This window comes from Manis pentadactyla, chromosome 7 (assembly GCF_030020395.1).
Source record: "Manis pentadactyla isolate mManPen7 chromosome 7, mManPen7.hap1, whole genome shotgun sequence".
NCBI lineage: Eukaryota > Metazoa > Chordata > Mammalia > Pholidota > Manidae > Manis > Manis pentadactyla.
Window position 1 is genome coordinate 15,599,374 of NC_080025.1, and position 27,229 is coordinate 15,626,602.

Consider the following 27,229-nt stretch of genomic DNA (forward strand, 5'->3'; position numbering starts at 1 on the left):
ATCCATTCCTCTGCACCCTCTAATCTGTTGTGGATTCCCTTTAGTATATTTTTCATCCCCAATGCATTGTTTTATATTTTATATCTGTTTATAGAGGTTTTTGCTGAGTTCTTCCACTCTTCTGAAATCTGGTAAGCATCTTTATAATCATTAACATAAACATTTTATCCATTAGTTTGTTTGACTGTTTCACTTAGTTTTTTTCTTTAGCTTTGCCATGTTCTTTAATTACAGGGATATTCCTCTGTCTCCTCATTTTGTTTAACTTTCTGTGCTTGATTCTATGAATTAGTAGAAAGTGCTACCTCTTCCAGTCTTGACGGGCCTTCTGTAGGGAAGATCCCCTGGGTAGAACTGTGTGTGCCTGGGAGATATTGATGGCTTGCTGGAGGCCTGGTGTGCATGAGCCGAGGGTGTTGGTGTTAGCACTCCGAGAGCATGGTTGGAGGGGTGTGCAGTAAGAGGGTCCCCATTGTAGGGGTTCCTGAGTAGATACTGATGGGGTCCACATTGGCAGGGAGGAAGTGGGCACAGGCATGTTCCCAGGCATGCACAGCGAGTGGCTCCATACCCATGATGTACTTCCAGGTCCAGGTATGGCTTCAGAAAAGCCCCTCTTCTGCAGATACTGGCTGTGTGTCCATGGTGCAGCAGCAGCTCAAGTGTGCTCTCCAGGGGTGGGCAGGAAAAAGCTCTGTACCTGCAGTGCAGCCCCAGGCCCAGGCCCAGTCCATGGAAAGCATCACCTCTGCAGTCATCAGTTCCATGCTTGCAGTGCAGCAGTCTCCCAGACACCCTCTGCAAGGGTGGGCATGACAGGCTTCACACCTGTGGTATAGTCCCATGGATGGGAGACCCCCAAGAAAACCTCACACTCAAGGCCACTGGCTCACAGTCACAGCTACAGTGCAGCAGTGGTTTGGCCCAAGGCAATAACTGGATCCAGGGAAGCCCCTCCTACACAGCTCCTGGGTGTAGCCCATGGTGCTGCAGTGGTGAGGGTGCATGCTCCTGGTGTCAGCGGCGACAGACTCTGTGCCCTCAAGACAGCTGTGGCCTGACCTCACTCTCCAGCTGATGCTTCTGGGTGTAGGTGAGGACGGAAAGCTGCCTAGGTCAAATGTGAAATTGGTGTTTGTCCTAAGCTGGCTTCCACATCACTCTCAATTTGAGGAAGGAGTGCAAAATATGGCACTCTCCAGACCTCTGACCCAGAGGTTTATTCAACTATATTTAGAAGAAAAAGGAGCTCATTGCATTTGGTTAGAAGTCAGATCTGCCTTGTAGTTTTGAATAGTCACAAGAAAGGCATTCCTACTGATATATCACATTGATGCAGTTATCCTCAATATGTAATTCCTTTCCATGAAATTAAATCTTTAGTATTAAGAGGCTTTTCTTGGTGGCCAAAAGGACCATAAAGGTACTCCACACCTTTTTTGTTAAAAATGTAATATATAGATAGAATAACATGTATTGATAGTAGTGCTTCTGTGTATTATAGATTCCCTACAAATCATTTGTAGTGGTTACTACACTCATTTCAACACAAAGGAAAGTATCCTAAGAATCTGCAATTAAAAACATCAAAGATAAACATCACTTAAAAAATCTAATAACCCAAACCTTATTATCACAGTAAATCTCACTAGGATAAAAGCTGTTTTCTGCCTTATGACACTGATGATCTGCATCATAGGATGAATCACACACCTTAATTTTTCTTCTGTCTCCAATAAATTATAAAAGCTGTAGATTAATATATATTGTATCAGTAGGAATGTCTTTCTTGTGACTATTCAAAACTACAAGGCAGTTCTGACTTCTAACCAAATGAAATGAGCTCCTTTTTCTTCCAAACATAGTTGAATAAACTTATGTAACATGCTATAGATACTCTTTATGGTTTATTATTTTGTTCTCCTTACAAGAAGCAATTAATTACTGATAATATATTTTCCCAAGGAAAAATGTTTGCACATGACTCTAAATAGTTTTTCCCATCAGGCAGTTAGTCATTTGGCCCTTTGAAGCTAGATATGTCTATTGCAAATAGGTCATTTCTGTATATAGCTAAATGTGTACTTTTTGTTGGGGTTAGGAGTTACAGCAACAAAATAATGAAAAGACTATGTTTTTAGGTTACACTTTTGTGAATCTATCTGTTAGTTTCTTGTAATGAGGACAGGCAGTAGCCTCAGTAACTCACAGAACATTTTCAAACTATTCATACATGGATAGGCATGCTTATATATTTTTTTCTCTGAATGTAGGTGCCTGAATCTTCTACTTATTATAAAGTCACAATTAAGTAAGTCTCACTGTGAATAACCAGTACATGGAGTGACTGCTTAGCTTCTGCTCTCTGTGTCATTGCTAATCTTAATCTGCCTCAGCAGTGGTTATAAACGAGACTGTCATTTGGTCAGAAGTCAGATCTGCCTTGTAGTTTTGAACAGTCACAAGAAAGACATTCCTACTGATACACCACAATGAGCAGATACCAAAGAAAACTGAGCCTAAAAATTTTGTAATAATATATATTAATCTACAGCTTTTATTTTTCACAAAACTTACACAATCAAACTGACATAGGTCGTCAGAGAGGCTGTTGGTGTGTGCCCCGGGCTGCTTCCACACCACCGTCAACGTGAGGAAGGAGTGCAAAATGCGGCACTCTCCGGACCTCTGACCCACAGGGAGTTCCAGATGTTCCCTGCCAAGTGGCAGGTGCTCTGCTTTTATGATTTGGGTTTTTTCTTTGTACTTAATAGTCTAGATGCACTTTAAAGCAGGGCTTTTTTTTGTCTTATGCCCCAGGGCAGGGAATTGGTGTCCAGTTTCCTCAGTGATCTCTGTCCCTCTGTAGGTCATTGTGCTGTGGGTAGGATTCCCTGTGTTCCCATATCTCTTTGCTTCTCCTGTCATTTTTTTATGTGACCTTCCTATCCTTTGTTGTGTAGAAGGTACTTGTTCAGTCCTCGGTTCTTCCTCAAGATGAACTGCTCTGTGTGTGCAGGTGTGAATTCAGTGTGAACGTGGGAGGAGGTGGGTTCAAGCTCTCTACACCACCATCTTATTCTCAGTACATTTTATATGATCCTTTTTATATTTTATGTCTTTAAATTATGTTTATATAAATAAATAGTGACTCATTTATTACTTAATAAACAGGTGGTATAAATGACCAGAATAACAGCAGACAGCCACATCAGAGAATTCATCCATTAGTCATTTCTATTACTCCAAATGAATGTACTCATCACACTTATGTTTATGGCTTGAAATGACGGCCATCCAGGAAGAGCTTTAGGTTGCCACACAGATGTGCATTATGGGCTACATACCATCTTAACTCAATTTGATATCACGAATCAAATTTCTTTCTGAACACCATAAACTATGTATCTATCCTACTACAGCTCTTAATGTTACATAGCAGTGTAGTTCAATATTTTACTCAATCACACATGATGGTGAAGCAGATAATGTGTATTTTATCGTCCATCATCCTCTATCTTTGGGGTGGGGAAGAAAGGAAAGCAGGGAAACCAGAACCAATGCACATTCAACTCCATAAACAGTCAGCAGCAGCTATAAATATGAGTTAACAGCATTTTTTCCTGCTATAGAAGCAAGGGACTAGGAGGAACTAAAGAATACTCCTGACTTCATTTTTTTTTTAACTCAGAACCAGGAAGTTCTAATATCTACATGTTTTAATATTTAAATAAAGGATATGTCAAGGAATTGCAAGCTTTCCTTCTCTATCCTACACCTGAAACAGTATGAATACCTTTATCTCAACAGCATAGCACTTGATTCTTATCCTACCTGCACATCATATACAATAATATGAATATGAGAATGAAAAAGGAAAAAAAGGTACCAACCAGTCTCAGAATGCTGTCTACCCAGAACTAAGGACTGATGACCATAAGTAATCCCTTGGGAGGTACTTTTACACACGTTAAGTGGTAAAAAGACACAAGTGCTAATTGTGTAGCACTGTTTTTCACTAAGACTTGAACATGTAGATAGAGATCCTTTACCAAACTTTCCTCATGAACTATTCTCCTTTTCCATATGATATTTTATATTACAGAAGTGGTTTGCTCTCGTATAGTTCATTACTACTTTTACTTTAGCAGCTTTCCATTTATTGAGCAATCCAAGGCTTTCATGAGAGCTTCTCCAACTCACATGACAATATTTTGCCAAATATTCTTTAAAAATATACTGTCCTTTTTCAAAGGAAAATGGGATATTGGTCATTTTAAGTAGACATTTGAGAATCTGAATAAATGGATCAGCATTTTGATAGCCTCTTAAATTTGTAAGGATATCTCAAAAATAGGGTAAGAAGGATTGGAAATGAACAAATCCAGTTTTTCACTTATAACGGTCTTTATAAACAAAGAATCAAGTTTGGTGGTGGTGGTGATAATGATAATGGTGGCTCTCAGGCAGAAAATGGTAAAGAAGATTGAAATTATGTACTTAGCCTTATTGTTTAAATGATTTAAATAGTTTCCCTAAGCCATCAACAGATAAAGACACCACAAGTCCGTGTATCAATGAAAATAGCAGAGACGGAGGCAGAATAGTGTTATAAGAGAAGTTTTTTAAAAATTCAACATTTTATCATCAGGGTAGAGTTTGAAAATATATTGTGGGAAAACAAGTGTGTTCTCTGCAGCCTGTTATTGACTTCTAAGAGGCTGACAGTGAGGAGCAGTCATACCCGCCAAGATTTCCTTCTCAAGTACGTGTTTGTGAATGTGGGAGTATCTTCTGCTATGCCAAGTCAATTAGCTTTCAAGGATCCAAAACAGAAATAAAAAATCTGCAAGATGTAGCACAGGGTGCGAGAAAATTGATCTACTGAAGTATTTAACATTAGGCACCACGTAAATGTCCTTAGGCATTTATTTGCAGTCATAATGGCGTACAGCATCCACTGGGTTAAACATCCAACATATGAGATTTGGAGAAGATGAGCATTGTAAAAAGAGTACAGAACTTGAAGTCAGACACATTTGGGATCAAATAGCAGTTGATCATTTTTTGGCTATGTGAGCTTCTCCAAGTTGAGTTTACTGTATTTTCGTTTCCTTGTTTGTACAATGAGAATAATACAAGTTCTTTTCTCATAGTTATTTTAAGGAATAAGCATGTAAAACAAGACCCAAAGAAGGAAGAGACTCAGTAAATAGAAATGCCAATTTTTAGAAGCTTAAAACAATAATTCTGGGGCTGTTGTTGAGAAGGGAGAATGAGTCTAATTCAGAGAGTCTAATGTCATTTGAGGGTACATCAGATTTTTTGTAGACTGAAGATTTGGCATGATATTGCAGTTTTAATATTAAAGATGTTAACTGTTCAACAATAATTTGCAAAACGCACTATGCTTGTACAAAGAAATCTGGGTAACTTTACTGAATGAAGACTTGAAAACCGGCCTGAGCAAAACCCAAAATATGTTTTCCACCTTAATGACTAAGGTGATAGAGATCAACATAGCATCTATTTAATTTCATTAAATAGAGTGTAACTATTTTAACTCAATTACCAAATATGAGAAAATAATATTAAAACTCCTTTAAAAATCTTATCATCTTTACCCTTAAAAATCCAGACTTCAAATTTACATTTTTCTCTATCTACCAGAAAGCCACAAATGTTCTGTTAGAGTTTCTAAACTCTGGCCATTATTGCAGAACACGGATGTTGCAAGGTGACTTGCCTAGGCTTCTTCTAAGTCTGACCTTCACATCCAAATCAGTCATAAAGACTATTAATTTTTTATTGAAAATTAAAGTGAAGGGATGAACGGCTATTGCAAGAAGGTAGTAGGTACAAAATGACAATCTGCTGTAAATACAGACATATAGATAGATATAGAGAGTATCATTCTCTTTTTTGGCCTATCTCTCCACACCCCTCAATTTTGGCAACCACCAGTTCTCTGTATTTATGAGGCTCTCTCTGGGTTTTTCTGTTGTGCGTTTGTTCATGTCTGCTTCTTAAATTCCACATCTGAGTGAAATCATGCAGTATCTCTCTTTATCTGACTCATTTCCCTTAGCATACTTAGCCTCTAGATCCACCTACATTGTTACACATAGAGAGACTTCATTCTTTTTTATGGCTGAATAATATTCATGTGTGTGTGTGTGTGTGTGTGTACGTACCATATCTTCTATAGATGGACACTGGTTGCTGCCATATCTAGGACATCATAAATAACATTGTAATAACCATAGGGATGCATATATCTTTTTTCATTAGTGTTTTCATTTGCTTTAGGTAAATTCCCATAAATGGAATTGCTGGACCGCATGGTACGTCTATTTTAATTTTTTGAGGAACCTCCGTACTGTTTTCCATAGTGGCTGCACCAACAGTGCACACGGATTCCCTTTTTTTCCACACCCTCACCAATACTTATAACTTCTTGTCTTTTTAGTAAGAGCCATTCTGACTGGTGTGAACTAATACCCCATTGTGGCTTTGACTTATATTTCCCTGTCAACTAGTGATACTGAGCATCATTTCATGTGTCTGTGGGCCATCTGTACGTCTTCTCTGGAAAAATGTCTATTCAGGTCCTTGGTCATTTTTGAATTTGGTTATTTATTTTTAGGTGTTGAGTTGTGTGAGTTCTTTATATAGTTTGAATATTGGCCACTTATCAGATAAATCATTTGCAAATATATTCTTACTTAAACTAAGTTGCCTTTTCATTGTGTTGATGGTTTGCTTTTCTGTGTTAGAAGCTTCTTCGTTTGCTGTAGTCCAACTTGTTTATTTTTGCTTTTGTTTCCCTTGCTTGTAGACATATGCAGAATTTTGCTAAACACAACGTCCAAGGGTTATTACCTATGATTTCTTCTAAAAGTTTTATGGTTTCAGGTTTTACATTTAAGCCTTTAATCCATTTTGAGTTCATTTTTATGTATAGTGTAAGACAGTAATGTAGGTTCATACTTTTGTATGTACCTGTCCATTTATTGAAGAGTCTGACTTTTCCCCATTTTATGTTCTTACTTCCTTTGTTCCAGATTAATTGACTATATAAAGCATGGGTTTATTTCTGAGCTGTGGGCTCTGTTCCATTGATCTTTGTATCTATTTTTTGTGTTAGTAAAGTGTTTGTGTTTGAAATCAGAAAGTGTGATATCTCCACCTTTGTTTTTCTTAAGATTGCTTTGGCTATTCGGGGTCTTTTTGTTTCCACACACAAGTTAGGATCATTTGTTCTAGTTCTGGTGAAAATTCCCTTTGATATTTGGATATGAATTACATTGACTCTGTAGATAGTTTTGGGTAGTATGAATATTTTAACAATACTTATTCTTCCCATCCAGTGTGAACTGTGTATCTTTCCTCAACATCATCACCCCCTTTGTTGAATTTATTCCCACATGTTTTATTATTTTTGATGCAATCGTAAATGGGGTTATTTTCTTAATAGCTCTTTTTGACACTTCTATTATTTATATATGCAACAGATATTGCTATAATGATTTTGTATCCTGGAACTGAACGAAATTCATTTACTAGTTCAAACAGATTTTGGTGAAGTTTATAGTTTTCTATATATAATACCATGTTAACTGCAAATACAGTTTTACATCTTCCTTCCATATCTGGATGCATTTTTCTTGTCAGATTACTGTGACTAGGACTTCTAGTATTATGTTGAATAAAGGTGGCAAGAGTAATATCCTTGTCTTTTTCCTGATCTTGATGAGGAAAAACTGAAAACCTGTACTCTAAATATGTTAGCTGTGGTGTTGTCAAGATGGCCTTCATTATGTTGAGGTATGTTCCCTCTATACATACTCGTTGATGGTTTTATTTTGAATGGATATTGAACTTTATCAAATTTGTTTTTCTGCCTCTTTTGAGATAATCACGATTTTAATCCTCCATTGTGTTAATGTGGTATATTGCACTGATTGGTTTACAGATCCTGTACCATCCTTGCATCCTTGAAGGATCCTTTTAATGTGTTGTTGAATTTGGTTTGCTAATAATTTGTTGAGGGTTTTTCTATGTTCATCAGGAATGTTGCCCTGTAATTTTCCTTTATTTGTAGTGTCTTTATCTGGTTTTGCTATCAGGATTATGCTCGCCCCATACAATGAATTTGAAAGCATTCCTTCCTCTTCAGTTTTTTGGAATAGTTTGAAAAAATTATGTATTAACTCTTTTTTAAATGTTTGGTAGAATTCTGAGAAGCCATATGGTCCTGGAGTTTTGTTTGCTAGGAAGTTTTTTGATTATTTATTCAGTTTTGTTACTAGTGTTGGGTCTGTCCAGCTTTTCTATTCTTGATTCAGTCTTGGAAGACTGTCATTTACTAGGAACGCATCCACTTCATCTACTTTGTTGGCATATCGTTTTTATTAGAAATCTCATGTCTTTCTGTGGTGTCAGTTATTACTTCTCCTCTCTCACTTCTGATATGAAGTCCTCTTCCTCCTTTTTTGGTATGTCTAGCTAAAGGTTATCACTCATATTTTCAAAGAACCAGCACTTAGTTTCATTGATCTATTTGTTTTTCATCTCTATTGCATTTATTTCTGCTCTGATCTTTATTATTAGTTCCTTCTACTAACTTTGGGCTTTGGTTTTTCTTTTTTAGTTCCTTTGGAAGTAAGGTTAGATTTGAGATTTTTCTTATTTCTTGTGGTAGGCTTGTATACTTATAAATGTCCTTATAACTCCCTTTGCTGTATACCAAAGAATTGAATGTCTGTGTGTCCTTTTTCTTGCCTCCAGGTATTTTTTAATATTTCCTCTTTGATATTTTCATAGACCCATTGTCTGTTTAGTAGCATGTTGTTTACTTTCCAAGTATTTGTGTTTTTCTTAATTTTACTTGTAAATGATTTCTAGTTTCATGTGGTTGTGGTCAGTATGATTTAAGTCTTAAATTCAGTGAGACTTGTTTTGTGGCCTAATGTGATACATCATGGAGGACTTTCCATGTGCACTGAATAAAATGAGTATTCTGCTGGTTTTGGATGGAATGTCTGTATACGTTTGTTAAGTCCTTCTGGTGTAATGCGTCATTCAAACTCAGTTTTCTTATTGACTTTCTGCCTGGATGATCTATCCATTGATGTTAGTGGTGTGTTTAAGTTGTCTAGAATTACTGTCTTACAATGGATTTCCCCCTTTAATTATGTTAATATTTGCTTTATATATATTAGTGCTCCTATGTTAGGTGCATAGGTATTTACAATTGTTATATTCTCTTTCTACTTACAAGTTTAATATTGGTTTATTGTATCTTTAGATACATACAACAAAATACAAAAATTATGGTGTACAGCTTGGTGAATTTTGACATGTGTATACACTAATGTAACCACAGTCAGATCAAGATAGCAAACATTCTCACTAATTTTCCCCCTTTCACCTATTTCCTCAATCCCCCTCACCTATGGCAACCACCAGCATGTTCTCTCTGTTTATGAGTCTATTTCAGTTGTTCCTTTGTTCATTTGTTTTGTTTTAGAATCTACATATAAGTGAAATCATATGGTCTTTGTCTTTCTCTGAATTATTTCACTTAGCATACCTACTGTGTCCATCTACAGTACCACAAATGGCAAGACTTAATTCATTTTTATGGCTGAGTAGTATTCCAGAGTATATATGTACAACGTTTTAATCCTTTCATCTGTTGATAGACATTTCTGTGTTACCATATTTTGGCTATTTTAATTCTGTGAAATACAAAGGAGTGCATATTTTCTTTTGGGATTAATGATTTTGTTTTCTTCAGGTAAATTCCCAGAGGTTGAATTGCTGGGTTCTATGGTATTCTTATTTTTGATTTTTTGAAAAAAACTCCACACTGCTTTCCATTGTGGCTGTACCAATTTGCAATCTCACCAGCAGTGTTCTCCACATACTCACCAACAATTTTTATTTTCATTAGGCATTCTGACTGGTGTGAGACAGTACTTTGATTTGCATTTCCCTGGTGAACAGTGATGTTGAGCATCTTTTCATGTGTGTTTTGGCCATGTGTATGCCTTATTTGGAGAAATGTCTGTTCAGGTCCTCTGCCCATTTTATAAAAAGATTATTGAGTTTCTTTTGCCCAATACTTTGGATATTAGCCTCTTATCAGATACATGATTTACAAATATATCCTCCTATATGATAGGTTGCCTTTTTGCATTGTTGATGGTTTCCTTTGCTGTGCCAGAGCTTTTCAGTTAGATGTAGTTTTGCTTGTTTACTTTTGCTTTTGTTTTCCTTGCCTGGAGAGACAGATGCAGAAACAAATTAACACTGATGTTTAAGAGTTTACTGCCTGTTTTCTTCTTGGAGTTTTTTTGGTTGAAAGTCTTATAGTTAGTTCTTTAATCCATTTTGAGTTTGTGTATGGTATAAGACAGAGGTCCAGTTTCCCCAAAACCATTTATTGAAGAGACTGTCTTTTCCCCATTGTATATTCTTGCCTCCTTTGTCATATATTCATTGACCGTATAGACATGGGTTTATTTCTGGACTTTCTAATCTGTTCCATTTATCTATGCATGTGCCTTGTGCCAGTACTATGCTGTTTTGATTACTGTAGCTTTATAGTATAGTATAAAAACCAGGTTGCATGCTATCCCACAGTTTTGTTTTCTCTTAAGATTGTTTTAGCTCTTTGGTGTCTTCAGTGTTTCTCTCCAAATTTTAGGGTTATTTGCTCCACTTCAGTGTAACATGCCTTTTTGACAGGGATTTTGATAGGTACTGTATTGGGCCACATGGCCATTTTAACAATAGTCTTCCTATTTATGAGCACTAGTTTCCATTTATTTGTGTCATCTTCAATTCCTTTCATCAATGTCTTAGTCTTAAGAGTACAGATCATCTGCTTGGTTAGATTTATTCCTAGGTATTTTATTCTATTTGATAAAACTGTAACTGAGATTGTTTTCTTAATTTCTCTGTTAGTTCATTATCTGCATTTAGAAGTACAACAGATTTCTGTATATTGATTTTGTATCCTGCAACTTAAGTTATTAATTCTAAGAGTTTTTTTTGGTGGAGTCTTTAGGGTCTTCTATATATAGTATCATGCCATCTGCAAATGGTAATGACTATATTTCTTCCTTACCAATTTGGATACCTTTTATTTCCTTTTCTAGCCTGATTGCTGAAGCTAGGATTCCTAGGACTATGCTAAATAAAAGTAGTAAGAATGGGCATCCTTTTCTTATTTGTGATTTTAGAGGAAAAGCTTTTAGCTTTTCACCATTGAGAATGTTAGCAATGGGGTTGTTATATATGGTCTTTATTATGGTGACTTAAGTTTCCTGTACACCCACTTTGTTGAGAGGTTTTATAATGAAGGGATGATGAATTTTTCAAATGCATTTTCAGCATTTATCAAGATGACCATATGGTTTTTATCTTTACCTTTATTAATGTGGTATATCAAATTGATTGATTTGAGGATATTGAACCATCCCACTTCCACACATATTCCACATCCTGGAATAAATCTCACTTCGTCTTGATGGATGATCCTCTTAATGTGTTTTTAAATTTCGCTTGATAATATTTTCTTGAGGATTTTTGCAGCTATGTTCATCAGAAATATTGGCCTGTAATTTTCCTTTATGTATAGCATCTTTGTCTGGCTTTGGTATCAAAGTGATTCTGGCCATGTTAAATGAATTTAGAAGCTTCCTTTCCCCTTCTTCAATCTTTTGCAATAGTTTGAGAAGGATAGGTAATAGCTCTTCTTTAAATGTCTGGTAGCATTCTCCTGTGAAGCCATCCGGTTCTGGACTTTGTTGGGAGTGTTTTGATTACAGCTTCACTTTCATTTAGTAATCAGTCTGTTCAGATTTTCTATTTATTTCTTCTTGGTTCAGTCTTGGGAGACTGCATGTTTCTAGAAATTTATCCATTCCTTCTATGTTGTCCACTTTGTTGGCATATGATTTTTCATGGAATTATCTTAGTCCTCTGCATTTTTATGGTGCTGGTTGTAACTTTTCTTTCAATTTTTCTTTCATTTATTTGAATCCTTTTTTTCTTGATGAGTGTGACTATAGGTTTGTCAATTTGGGGTATCTTTTCAAATGCCCTTTTTTTTTCCTACTTCTTTGTTAGTCTCTATTTCCTGTTAGTCTCTATTTCATTTACATCTGTTCTGGCCTTTATTAGGTCCCTCCTTTTACTAACTTTGGGTTTTATTTTTATTTTTTTCTAGTTCCTTTAGGTGTTTGAGTTTTCCTACTTTTGAGGTAGGCTTATAAAACTATAAACTTCCCTCTTATAACTGCTTTTGCACTAAACCTCTTTGGTGCATACAGTTATAAGTGGTATGTACTAAGATTTTGTATTGCATTTCTATTTTAATCTCCAAGTATTTTTAATTCATTTACAATTTTTTTTCACTGATCCACTGACTGTTCAGTAGCATGCCTTTGAGTCTCCATGTATTTTTTTTTCCTGCAGTTATTTTCCTTTAATTGATTTCCAGTTTCATATTGTCATGGTCAGAAAAGATGCTCTGGATAATCTTTCTAGATTTACTAAGACTGTTTTGTGGCAACTGTTAAATTCTCTTCATGGACTGATCCCTTTGTCATTATGTAATGCCCTTCTTTGTCTCTTGTCAGTCTTTTTACGGTGTCTATTTTGGCCACCCTTAGCTTTCCTTTTTTGCTTCTATTTGCATGGAATATCATTGTTCATCCCTTCACTTTCAGTTTACAGGTATCCTTAGGCTTGAAGTAAGTCTCTTGTAGGCAGCATATAGCTGGGTCTTGTTTCTTTATCCATTCAGCCATGCTATCTATGTCTTTTGATTGGAGCATTTAGTCCACTTCCATTTTAAGTAATTAAGTATGTAGTTGTGGCCATTTTGGTAACTGTTTTCTGGTGGTTTTTGTACTTCTTCTCTGTTCCTTTCTGTTTTTAGTTTCTGGTTACCATGAGTTCGTACATACCATCCTATATGTGTAGCAGCATATATTAGGTTGATGGTCATAAGTTCAAACACTTTCTAAAAAGCACTATTTTTTAAGTTATTCCCTCTCTGTACATATGTCATAATTGACATATTTTAATTTTGCATAATTTTACAACTTTTGTCTTTTGAAGTTCATACTATTTTTAAAAGTGATTGATTGCCTATCTTTACTGTATACTTCTTTTTGCCAGGGATTTTTCTTTTCCTTTTTTTAGTTTTACTTCTATTTCCCACATAAAGAAGTCCCTTTGACATTTCTTCTAAGCCTGGTTTAGTGGCAGGGAACTCCTTTAAGTATTGTCTGGGAAACTCCCTCAGTTCTGAATAATAACTTTGCTAGGGGAATATTTTTGTTTATATTGTGCCACTCCCCTGTGGCCTGCAAAGTTCCCACTTAAAAAAACTGATAGCTCTATGGGATTTTTAAGATTCTCTCTTTGTCTCTAATATTTGACATTTTCATTATTATGTGTCTTGGTGTGGGCCTCCTTGGGTTCTCATTTTGTGCTTCCTGAACGTAGATGTCTGTTCTGTCCCCACATTAAGGAAGTTTTTGACTACTATCTTTGAAATATGTTTTCTGCCCCCATATCTGTCTCTTTTCCTTCTGGGTGGGAGCCCTTGTATCCCCATTTCTTATCTGTTCTCCAGTCAATTTCTTTTAATCTTTTGTCTGATATTGATATACAGCCACTTCAATTTCTTCTAATGTAATATTTGCATGGTTTATCTTTACCCATCCTTTAATTTTTGGTTTACTTGAAGACATCCTATAATTGGGTCACATACTTTATTTTAAATCTATTCTGACTGTCTCTTTTAATGGATAGGACTAGAACATTTATGCTTAACATAATTATTGATATATCACAATTACTAAATTATCATTCCCCTACTTCCTTCTTTTGGGTTATTTAACTATTCTTTGGATATCTTTTATACTAGTCACACTAGGAAATACAAAATATGTAATTTTTCAGTCTTTTCAGAATCTCAATATTTTACCACTTTAATTGGAATGGAGAACTTCTTTAAACGAGGTGTACCCTTATTTTCTTCTATGGGAGTGTTATAATTTTTGTTTTCAATTTCCAAACATACTTTTAAATCTCAAAAGAAGTAGAATATTACATTTATCTAGGTATTTGAACTCTGTTGTTCTAACTTCTCCTTCTCCTTCAGTAATTCTCTTCTTTTCTTTCTGGAGATTACAATATTACCTTAACCCAATCAATTTAAAGTTGATACTGTACCCATCATACACACACACAGTAAGCCCATCAACCCAGTGTTACAATATTTTGCCTTACACGTCTTTTAAGAGAGGCAAAGAGAAAAACGCTCACCCCCTATGTATCAGGTAACTTTTAAATTTGCATGATAAGGACAGGTTAGTATTTATAAGCCTCTTTTTATGCCAAAAATTTTAATGTAAAAAAAATTCTCTTAGTATAATGCTCAAACTAGTTTTCCTGTGACCAGACTTAACCTTCTCAATTGATTGTACCTCGCTATCAAAGTGATTGTTCTAAAACATAAATTTGATCCTGTTTTTTCTCTTATAATATTTAACTGGCTTTCCATTGTCAGAGATAAAATCTACACACCTCAGCCCTGCACACTGAAGACAGTTCAACTCTTTCCTCTCCAGCATCATGTCTCACTTCTTGTCTTGCTCCCATTTCTGAAGTATATCCTAGGCATTTTACATTGATGACTTGGTTTTAACTACTTTGAATTCTATTTATTCTTCAAAATTCAGCTCGTATCACACACTCTGGGAGGCATGTCATGACTCCTAACTCAAGGTTAGGTCCTTCCTACATATTCCCATAATACTCTGTGTTTACCTCCATCAAAGCATGCAGAAAATTATACTGTATTTATCTGTGGATTAGTTTGTATCCCTACAGTGAATTTCTTACAGGCATGGTCCATGTCTTATCTTTATGTTCCGGTACCTACCTATATCAGGCACACAGTAGAGACACAGAAACAGTTGGGAAAAAAATACAGCTCAATGAGTACATTTCAAAATGCAAAATGCTTTAGTTTATAAGAGACTCCAAGCTACTCATTATTATTCTTACTATATTTCTAAATGTGCTCAACATATATTATTCAGCACTTGCAATACGCTAGGTATGCAAGGACATTACATTTTGACAGCAAAAAGTAGAAGGAAAAAGAGTACAGTCTAGAATGACAGTGAACTTAAAAGTTACTTCTTCTTATTCAGACTTGATTGCCATTATAGTAATACTCTGGCTCCTTTTGACATTATACAGTTGCACTATTACTTAGGGGAAAAAGGTACAATATGGTAACATACCAGAGATACCATGGCCCAACCAGTCTTGTTATAGATGAATTCCAAGTTGTTCCTTCTTAAGTAGAGCAAACCACCAACGAGTGACACTAACAGGGCCAAAGCAATGGTGCCAGAGTAGTTGGGTGGTCTGAAGACTCGAATCTGCAAAAATGAAGTGAAAGGAAAACACCAACTTTTTTCTCTTGACCACCTCTAGTGCTTCCAGTTTTCAACACAAAGAATTCAGAAAGGTGCTCAAGTCAAAAAAATATGCCTTAAAACATCATGCATGAATATGTAAAAAGACTTGCTTTAGGTGAATATAGTTAAACATATGCAAACATTATTCAACCCAGAGTTGCTGTGTTTCGCCCACAGAACACAGGATGATCTAGTAAAGCATAGGGGTGAGCTGGGGATGCAGTATTTATATTACTCCAGATTGGGACATTTTAAAGACTTGAACAGCTTTACTGTGATATCCCTTACTCAAAATGTACACATACCTGATTTTTATTATATCTGCAGAAGTCTGTGGCAGAACATCTGAGCCACATCAACAGAAAACCCTTTTATTACCCTTTTACTCCCCTCCCCCTGCAGTCCTTAGCAACCACTGATCTTGTCTCTTTCTGGACTTTCATACAATATGTGGTCTTCTGTAACTGTCTTCTTTCATTTAGTATAATGTTTTCAAGATTCATTCTTACTGTAGCATATGTCAGCGCTTCATTCCTTTTTATGGCTGAATATTCCATTGTATGGATATACTACAATTTGTTAACCTCCAATGCCCAAAAACTGATAATGGATGGTTTCTACCTCATGGTTATTATGAATAATGCCACTATTCACATTCTTGCACAAGTTTTCTGCAGAGGCATACACTTTCATTTATCTTGGACATATGACCTAGGAGTAGAACTGCTTGGTCATATGGTCGTGCTATGTTTAACGGTTTGAGGAATAGCCAGGCTGTTTTCCAAAGTAGCTATGCCATTGTACATTCTCTTCAGCAGGGTAGGAGGGTTCCAATTTCCCCACTTTCTTGCCAGTACATTTTCATACTTACCGATTCTGATTCCAGCCTTCCTAGTGAGTGTTGAAGTGGTATCTTTTCAAAACTACAATGAGATCTCTTCATGTGCTTAGTGGCCATTTGGATATTTTCCTTGCAGAAATGTACTTTCAGATGTTTTGCTCCTTATTGACTTGTAATAGTTTTATATATACACACACACACATTAATTACATACAAGTCCCTAATCAGAAAAATCACATTCTTAAAATACCTTTTTAAGTATAAAGGCTATTTTAAAAAGTAGACATGATTGGTATGAACTCATGTTTTCAAAGTACAAAGAGCTCTTGGTTCCAGTAACATTCCCCATTAAAAAAAAAGTTAGTCATCTCTCCTTGGAGCCTTGGTTTTCTGAGTGCTGGCAGGGTAGATACAAGATGAGCCTGGAGGAATATGTTGTTACATCAGGAAAGTAAATGCTTAAAAGAATGTGATAGAGACGTCACATGGATACAGCAAGAAGAAGCTCACCAGGAAATATAGAAGGAGACCTACCAGTCAGATCTAGAAAAATTTTAGCACCAAAATATTTAAGTGTAATAACTTATAAACCATGGGAGAATAAAATCACTCACTTCATAAGTTCCTACCAGTGACTCACTGGTTGGTAGGCGGGGAGGACTCTTTCTTACAGTAGAATGCTAACAGCCAACTAGAAATATGGAGGGAGTACTGGAATGAGATCATCATCATTTGTAACCATCCTGGCAAACTCTGGTTCAGGCAAGAAATCACCAATAGATGCTAAGTCTAGGAGAAAATTTTGATGAGGAATAGAATCATATTCTATAAATAGAATATGAAGTGTCTCTGTGCAAACAGGCAGCTTACTAATTACCAGGGAGAGAAGGGTAAAAAAAAAAAAAAGACAGTAGTTGTACAATGGAGAAATGGAAAATACCTGACCACATGTTAAAAAATCAACATCAGTGAGGGATAGACATAATATACCTGTAAGTTTGATTAGAACAACTGTGGTCAAGAATGCATTAAGTAGAATCCAATCATAAACAAGTATCAGGCAAATAAGGATAAATCTATTTAAAGAGCAGAGATTCAAAATGTCAATGTCTTTAAAGGACAAAGGTAGACTAGGAAATATTCCAGATTAAAAGATGCTACAAAAAAAAAAAAAAAACCCTGACAACTAAATGGATATTCTGGAGGCAAGAAAATATATTCAGTGTTGATAACCCAACTGTCTTAGGAAAAGAAAAAAATTATGTGTGGAAATACAGGGTAGGGGAGAGGAGTAGAGATAACAATGCAAAAAGGGTAAAATATTAAGAAAAGAGGTTTGCTAAAGGTTTATGTTGGTACGTAAAACTTTTTAAATTTTCAAATTCAACGTAGGTTAGAATAATGTTAGTAACTTTTATGAAGAATTAATAGTAATCAGAAATTATTCTAAGTTTTACTTTTTAAATAAACTGTCCATTTATCTATACTTACATTTATGCTTTAAAACAAAATTCTAGATCACACTATCCTATTTTACCACTCATTACACTTTGAGCTTCTGTTCCATTTGTCCATGCTATAGTACATTTATTCAAGATATTGTTTTCCATTTTTTCCACTGAATGCTAATTTTTAAACAAAATCCCATGCCTAAATACTTGAATCACCCCAATTCCAATTATATCTTTAGGTTAAATTCCTAGAAGTGGAATTGTTAAAGACATTCATTGCACATACTGTTAGAATACTGATACCAACTTATAGTCCCAAGAATAGTATTGGGAATTTTCTTACATGAAACCTTCAAATTTAACCATTACTGTTTGCCCAAATTATACATCTTGCTTTTTAATAGAATTTCTTTGATCACTGATACCACTGAACAGTACTTTGTACCTAACTCATGGACTTCTTAGTGGTTCATTATTCTAAAAAACATTTAAATTCACCTAACTCAGTATACCTTATAGCTATCAGTTTCTATATAAATGTTCTATAGAGACATCAAAAAGAATGTCTCTTTTTATCCTGTGGCCTTATTATACTGCTCTAACAAACCAAACAAGTCTTTTAGTAAAACTGTGGAGAATAAAAACCTACATGGACATCTGTTCTGTCAGCAATCCACTTGGCTAGTTGTTCAGCTGCAAACCCAATTCGTTGAAGGTCAAAGGTGTCAGCTCTCTTGGGTCTGCCTTTTGGAGGAAAATGCATGAATGTGGGAGCAGAGTTCATATTCAGCTGTAAAACATGAAATACAAAAATAGATCATTGGTACATATAAATTGCTGGGAAATTATAGTTACTAACATTTTACAGTTTCTTCAAGATAAAACTTGTTAATCTGATTTCATATACTATTTTGCTTCTTAAGGAGTTAAATGTAGACTTTTTAAAAACGATGATGACTGTAATAGAGGCTAACATTTTTGCTCTAATCAAACAACTGTTTTAAAATGGTTACATCTTACAATTCTTTTCCAGAGGTAATTTCATTTCAAAAGTGCACTGAATAGAACAGACAGTCATCTAACTGGTTTTACTAACAATATAATAAATTTGCATTGAGCAAACTGCAAAAAATACATAAATAAATTCTTGCTGCTCAGGAATTAGGAAAAATGTCTCCAATGAAAGGCCAGGAGATTTTAGACCCTGACTGGCAATATCTTATCTTTCACTATTTTCCAGGAAAGAAAATGAAAAGCAAAACTAAATAACATATACTGTAGATCACAGTTTACATCAAGGAAAAGATACAGCAGTGCAATTAAATTACATGCTATGGATATTTAGTAATGTTGTTTGTTTAACTTAAAAGGAAACAGTTACCAATTCCTCTGTTCTCTCTGCTTTTTCCAACTCCAGACTTTGTTCTTACATGCTTCCCTGATGGATGCACAAGAGACACTACAGCCAACAGGTAAATATAACATTACAAGGAAGGAAGTCCCTCTCCCTACTACCATCCTAGGACTTTATAAAGTTTAAAAAAACAAAACATATAATTCAAAGCCCTCATCTTAATTACAATGTACATCTACACAGAGTAGGGTACAAGCATGAGAAAGATTTTAGTAGTTCTCGAGGAAAGCAAAATGTGTACTTTCCTGTATTTGGAGAGTTTAATTTCCCATAAAATTCATTAACTGCTAGCATTTTTGCATTTTAAAATAAAAACTCTTACTGTGAAGCCAGAGGCCAGGTTTCAGCAAATATAAAGCAGTTTTATATGCAGAATTCTGCTGATTCTTTTCAATTAAAAACAAATTTGACTTCAAATGCCAAATTTTACAAAAAAGTTCTATCTAAAGCATATACAAGAATTCAATGATTATATCTGACAATATAATCTGTATGGCAGAGGGGACTCAGTCATAGCGTGAGTAGTACTTTCATCTGATGACCTCTAAGGCCAATTCTCCTAAGATTCTGTAACCTGTAAGTTACAGTAACTAAGAGTTGGTTCTAACAGTACTATATTTTCCTTCATAAGGGTATTTGAAATTACAGACGTCCCAATTTACAATGGTTCAACTTTATAATGGTGCAAAAACAGTATACATCAAGTAAAAACCATATTTCAAATCTTGTGCACTCATGAGGTAAGCAACCTGTGCCCATACAACCTCTCTGTTTTTCACTTTCAGTTACAGTGCAGTTGACCATTGAACAACAGTTTGAATTTCATGTGCAGTTGTTTTTCAATAAAAATACTGGAAAATTTTTTGCAGAATTGCAATAGTTTGGAAAAACATTTTCTTTTCCCTAACATACTTTATTACAAGGTTAGTGGTAAGACTTCCAGTCAATAATAGGCTATTGAAATTTGGGGAAGTCAAAACTTACTTACATGCAAGTTTTCAGCTGCACAGGGGTCAATGCCCCAACCCCCATTTTTCAAGGGTCAACTATATTCAATAAATTATGAGATAATCAATGTTTTAATATAAAGGATGATTTTGCCCCACTATAGAGTAAGGTAAGTGTTCTGAGCATGTTATGGTAGACTAGGCTAAGCTGTATATTCAATAGGTTAAATGCATTCTAAACTTACAATGGGGTTTATCAGAACATAACTCCATGGTAAGTAGAGGAAGATCTGTGCATATGCTCTTTAGTCAGTAAGATTCTTCTGGGCAGCACTATGTATGTGTTCCTTGTCAATTCATCACTCCTAGAGAGTAGCTACTCCGTATTTGCTGAATAGGTGAACAAAAAGGAAACATGACTGACTGACTAATCAACCTGGAAGTAAATAGCAAGGCTACTCACCAATGGCTCATTCATTATAAAACTATATGCTCTTCCAGGACCTGGTAAAGCACTATGCCAACGAATGTCACGTCAGAAAAATATAGTAGACCGAGACCCAATACTGCCAGGCCCTGCCGTAAGTCTTACATTACAGACACAAGCAGTGATAAAGCATTGGTAACTGCAGGGTAACAGCATGATTAAGAGGTGGGGCTCTAGGAGCTACACTGCTGACCTCAAAATCTAGCTCCCTATTCATCTCTCCACACCTTAACTTCCTCATCATGCCACTATGAAGCTAAGTGAAAAAATACACATGAAGCACTTAGAACAACGTTAGCAATGATGACACAACCGTAACAAAAATTCTTATGCCACAACTCAGTACCTTGCTCTCTCTAGAGAGGGCTGTGTATTAGTCGGCTTGGGGTGCTGCTGCTATAGAATACAACAGCCTGTCTTAAACAATAGAAAGTTATTTTCTCACTGTTCTAGAGGTTGGAAGTTCAAGATCAAGGTGCCAGTAGGATTTCTTGTAAGATCTCTTACCTCTTTTCCTATTTTGAGGGTGGCTGTTGTCCTGCAGGACCCTCACATCACCTTTCCTCTGCACACATACACTCAGGGTGTCTTCTAAGGACACCAGTCCTACTAGATTAGGGCCCATCCCTTATGACCCTACTTAATCTTACTTAGCTCTTTAAAGGCCCCATTTCCAAACATAGTCATATGGGGGCTTAAGACTTCCACATAAGAATTTTGAAAGTATACAATTCAATCCATGGCACAGAACAAACACTTTTAAATAAATATTGAGTGCTTACTACATATAAAATCTCTATCTCCTGCATGAGGAGAATAGAAGTAAAATAGCACTTACACCCTGTATAGTTTGCCACTGCATGCTGAAAAACATTAATTTCCTCTACAATGCAAAAGTTACTCAATGGTAAAAACTGCAATGACAAATATTAGCTCAAACTATTTTAATTTCAGCAGTGAATTTACTGTATTTATTAACTTGTCTGGCAAAAAAAAACACAAAACTATTAGCAAAGTAAAATGTAACTCTTTTACCTGTTGGAAAACATCTGTCCCCTCATCATAGTCCACCATACTGAAGAAGAGCTTGTTACAGAATGCAGAGGAATAGCGCCAGGAGTTAGCCAGTATTTGATACTCTTCATTAGCTTGCCTGGTAAGGATAATGGGGCAGAGTAGAAACATCAGTATTCAAGCATTAACAAAGCTGTTTAATAAAACAGGTCATTTTTTTAAATAGTAAAAAATTTATTTATGAACAGTAAAATTTGGACTTTTAAAGTTTACTTTTATTATTAATATATATATACATATTAAATAAATTTACACATTACTTATGGCTGCTGTGGTGCTATATAAAGGGGGCAGGGTTGAGTAACTGGCCAAGTCACACTGGCCTGGTCACACCAGGCCAAGAACCTGGTGTGACCCTTTAAATAACTGACAAACTGTTATTCTAGAGGATAAAATCGTACTGTGTCATCTCTTGTTCATACAATTTAAATCTGTTGATTTTTTAATAAGACATCAAGCAAGTTATAAGAATATTTGCAATTAACAGCAAAAAATCATGTTTTAAAATTGTAAATATATTATACTGCATCTTTATATATTCCATTTATCTAAAAATGCATTCATATTCAAACTCAAACCTACAACTAAGTAAAATTTTCTCAAGTAGCTAAACCAAATAAGCCCTTCTCTATGAGCATATTTACATTAGGGGTGGAGTCAGTAAAATTATAATAAGCAGGAAAGGACAGGCAGAGACTATTAAGGTAACAAACAGAAGCAGCATAAACAAAGACTATCCAGAAATGTGTATTATATGTTCAAATAACAGAATGTAAGCTTCATGTTAGAAAACAAGTAGAGAAGAGACTGGAAGCGTTCCTCCAGTGGAAAGATAAATAGGACTTTGTCTGCATTCTGTAAACACTGAACAACTCCAAGTGTTTTGAAATTGGTGGATTATGCAAAATACTAATTAAGAAAGCTGTATCTGGCATCAATGTGTATCATACACTGGAGCAGGAGAAAAATGAATGTTTAAAAACCACTCTGAATGTTATTGTAATGATCAAACTGGGATAATAATACATAAGGCTATTAAAAGAGTGTGTTAATGAAGATAGGACCTGTTTCTTATACATTCTCTTTTGGAGTCTAGAGCCCCAAAGAACCCCAAAACTGTCTACACAAGCCGCTTTTACTAGCTAACTAGAGAATTCTGGCATGTGTTTGTATCAGCTAGGACTAACAAGGACTTCACTAGGGCTTATTATTAGCAGTTCAGATCTCACGGCCCTCTGAACTTGAAAGCTGAAATCCACAAATGCTCTGAGCACCTGTTAACTAAAAAAAAAGTTTTCTGTTTTGATGGTTCACAGGAAGATCAGAGACCTAACTTTGTGAAGTGAGAGAATACTGCAAATAGTTGTAATATATTCATTTGCAGCCTGAAGAGGGCAGTGAAGCTGCACCGAAGGTGCCCAGGAAAACAGGCAGGAACTGCAGGGCAGAGTTCTGTTAAATCTGTTCTATTAAATATCTTCTCTATTTTTTATTATAGAAACAACAAAAAAGTCACTTTAACCAAATACTATAACTTTTTAATATTATAACCCTTTTAAAAAGGTTATGTAAAACTAAAAGAGCTTATTAACTCACCTATACTCACACATACTTAACATTTCCCATGATGAATGTGATTTTTTACCTTTAGGTTTTTTTGAAAAATAAGGTTTCTCTCTTTAATGTTAATCAAACTTCCTATAAGGTAACAGATTCCTATCAAAATCTCAATGTATGACTTTTATGGTCACATATATATCACACAGCTATCACAAAATGTATCTTCATAAAAACCCTAATTAATCAACCTCTATAAATAGTGTCAGAGGGAGACCAGGTGACCACGTATGACGTAGGGTTGTGGTAAGAAAGAATGAACAAGTGGACAGCAGCCCCTTGCACGGGGTCCTCCCTTCCCTCCTACACAGCAGACTTGTGTCCTTGTACTACTGCTTCTAGTTTCTATCAATACTAAAGCTGGACTAATAGAAATTTCTAATACATTATAATTTTACAATATATAATAATTTTCTAATAGAAAATAGAAAGACCTCAACAAATACTGTCACACACAATGAAAGTTCACTGGTTGAAAACAGTAAAAGAATTGGGCTTATTATCCAATCTGAGGAGGGAAGGGAGGAAGAAAGAAATTTAATTCAGTGAAGTTACATCATCTGCCTTCAATTTTAACTAATTAAACTAGATGGAGCTCAGCAATAATCCTAGAACATCATCTATTTTAAATGATTCATATGGATTTAAATGATTGAAATTGATTTTAAATGACTGAAATGGATTCAAACGGATTCAATCACGCCTGGAACAGTTTTCACATTACCCACCCAGGCCAAGCAAAGAGTGTGTGAATGGCATGAGTTTTCCAGTCTTTGACAAAGAAGTGAAATACTTTGTTCAGGTAGCCAAGCATATGAGAGAACTTTAAGAATTAGACCATAGAGAAACATTATTTATCTATGGAATAGAGAAATGATAAGGGTTGTAACCCCAAAACCATTTATAAAGCACTTACAAGTGCATGAGGTGATGTACAAGGGTGATTTTATCTCTACATGATTTTCACCCTCTGTGCTCACTTTAGAATCTAATCTTCTAAGAGACACGGTCTCACTGTAGTAAAACAAAAGTCTGAAGAACTCTTTTCTACAGTTTTGGCCTGCTGTCTCCAGTACACAGGTCCCTGTGATGAGCTACTTCTCTGAATAAAAGCTTATCATGATCTAATGAGTTAAAGAAATGCTGGCTGATGGATCCCTGCTCTAAAAGATTAATAATCCTAGTTGGGAACGCAAAGCAAAGTGAAAATTACAGTTTGCAGGGTAAAGGCAATGATGAATACTGTACACCTAAAGGAGCCATTAAATTCTAATAGCTCTGCAGGCACAAATCCCAACCCTGACAGGTATTGGCTGTGCGACTTTGGACAAATTACATAACCTTTTCAGCTTTGATGCGCTCATCTAGCTATAAAATGGATTTTCTTCTGAGCTAACTTTCAAACTGGTGAGAATGACCTAAGATACTCTATGTATAAATAAATAGGACCCCAATAGTTCACACAGAGTAAATAAATCACTATTTAGCTAGAAGAAGAAGGTTTAGCCAGTTAATATCTAGTATGTCAATATAATTATTCACCCTCCTCTTTAAAATACCTCTGTTATTACTATCTTTTTCATTTAAGTCCAAAAATATATTAATCTCCAGCATATCCCCAAACTTTGGTCATACATGCACCCTGCTTCAGTCTACATGTACTTTTTGATTTCCCTTCACCTGGATTATTTTTCTTACATCTATTGACTCGATCATCTTAGAATTTTCAGTGAATTCTGGAAGAGATCAGTAACTTTGTGGTAGATTACATCTAAAACATTTAGCAATTATGGGGAATATTCCCTACAGTACAATTTGATAAAGGAAGTTTGGAGTTATCACTTATGGGAGGTGAGAATTGTGTCGAGTAGCCTTAATTAACAACTTTATTTGGCCAAGAAGTTTGATGTTAGCACTGAGGAAGGTGAGAATTGAATTCTAAAATTTGTGAATAAACTGACTGTGTGAAGGAAAAGAAGAACAATTTGCTAAGAGGGCTTACAGGAAAGCCAATAGCTCATTCACCAGCCTTTCAGCAAAGAAAAGCAACTGGAGAACCTAAGGGTGAGTTAATTCTAGAAGAAAATGTCTGTTTTTCTTGAAGAAAAAAGCAAGAAAGTCTCACAAAGGAAAGCACTAAGGTTTTTAAATTATAGTAAGGAACTTTTCAGTGACTCTATAGAATTATAAAAATTATACCAGTATTATAGAAATGGTCCAAAATTACACTGGCACAGAACGACCCAGGAAAACTTAATACATGTTTAAAAAAAAAAGATGGTCACTGATGATACGTTGTCTTCCTCAATGAATCTACAACTCCCCTTTGAGGCTTGATAAATAATACAGGAATATAGTTTAAATAATTTTCCTTGAAAATTTTTCTTGAAACTGTGAACCTTTCAGCTTCTCTGTGATCCACTTTGCCCACCATCATATAGGTCTCAGCTCAATAACAGATCTCACACCACTGCTCTACCATGATTATTTAACAGATCCTCCTCTGAATTTATATTACCCTAATACAAACTTGTCCTCATCTAACAAATTCCTATCAGCTCACATTTTCCTTCTCCAGTTCCACTATTAGCCTGAGTAATTTCAACATACATGTTTATAATATAGACATTACCACAGCCTATATAATGCCTCAAACTTCTTTACGAGTCATCTACGTTTTAATTCAGCAATTTACTCTTTAAGTAAACCCTTTATAACAACTTAATTTTACACCCCATCCTACTTTTACACAAAACTGTTCTGCATTCTTGTGAAAATCTAGCTTGATTATATAACACCTAGATAATCACCTGCCCCCTGGCTTTCTCTGACCCCCACCCAACTTCGAAACCATAGCTAAACATTTCAAATGGACTCTCACTAACACTCTCAAATCATCCGCTGATCCACTTAACAATATAAAACCAAGTATGTTCATCTCTAGGATGGTGTTCTTGCTCTTAAATTGCTGATTATTGGAGAAAAAATAATTTTACAGATTCTTCACTAAGACTGGGTATTCTTGTTTCAAAAAGGATCTCCAATGCTATATAGGCATTCAATTACTTAAGCCTTCTCATTTCAGCTCAATAAAAATAAATGAAAGCTATGAATCATGGACCTTACCTTCTTACCTTCACTTTCTACATAATGGTTGCATATCAGAATAACCTAGCTCATATTTTTTAAAGTATCAACACCTTGGCCCCCCTCCAAAATTAAATCAGAATGTCCAGGTATGGGAACTACATAGCTGCCCCACACTTTTTATTTGTCTCTGAAAATTCACCTCTTCTTGCTTCCTTCTTTAACAACCTTACCGCACCTTGATCTGTGAATTATCTGAACTTCTGCCAGTAATGTCGATGTTTTTTAACTCTAAAATTATTCTAAAACTCTAAAGTTTATCACAAAATAGACTGTAATAAACAAAGGTCATTCTGATATATGTGTCATTAAAATATAAAGCTTCATACTTAACAATTCATTTAACAACATAATGCATTAGGTAAAATAACACATAAAGCACACAACATTTAACACTATGTTATGGTTTCTGTTACAATACCTAAAATTTTATGTAACTGTGAAAAGAGTACTTACATAATAAAGTGTTTCTAGATTACAGCTGCAAAAAGTAGATCAATAAAATAGGCTTAATAGTAGCAAATATAGGAAGTCGATATGTGCAATTTTCAACAGGAAATGATTTCACTCAAATATATATGGTATTAAAGGATGCCAGAAGACTTGTATTTTTAGTAGAAACTGACCCATTACACCAAAATCCCAACGAAGGTAAGATTTTTCTCTGACTGGGGCTTTACAACATCGCTTAAGATATACACATAGCCTATCTATATGCACTAGCGCAATTCTG

General features: G+C 35.3%; 1 protein-coding gene and 1 long non-coding RNA gene across 7 annotated transcripts in view; one reads left to right on the forward strand and one right to left on the reverse strand.

Moving 5' to 3' along the window:
• LOC130684420 (uncharacterized) overlaps positions 1–19,284 on the forward strand; it is a 65,316-nt gene extending 46,032 nt beyond the window's left edge. Inside the window, exon 3 of the long non-coding RNA XR_008998702.1 lies at positions 19,228–19,284. This is a non-coding gene — a long non-coding RNA (uncharacterized LOC130684420). The remainder of the gene's footprint in view (positions 1–19,227) is intronic.
• TUSC3 (tumor suppressor candidate 3) overlaps positions 1–27,229 on the reverse strand; it is a 193,907-nt gene that overhangs the window by 94,272 nt on the left and 72,406 nt on the right. For all 6 annotated transcript variants that reach the window (XR_008998701.1, XM_036894311.2, XM_057505148.1 and 3 more), the window contains exons 3-5: positions 21,694–21,811; positions 18,460–18,600; positions 15,339–15,479 (exon numbers count right to left, since the gene is read on the reverse strand). Coding sequence is in view for 5 of the 6 variants with exons in the window: in XM_036894311.2 (XP_036750206.1) it covers positions 15,339–15,479; positions 18,460–18,600; positions 21,694–21,811 (400 nt within the window). In the remaining variant the exon portion in view is untranslated. The remainder of the gene's footprint in view (positions 1–15,338; positions 15,480–18,459; positions 18,601–21,693; positions 21,812–27,229) is intronic.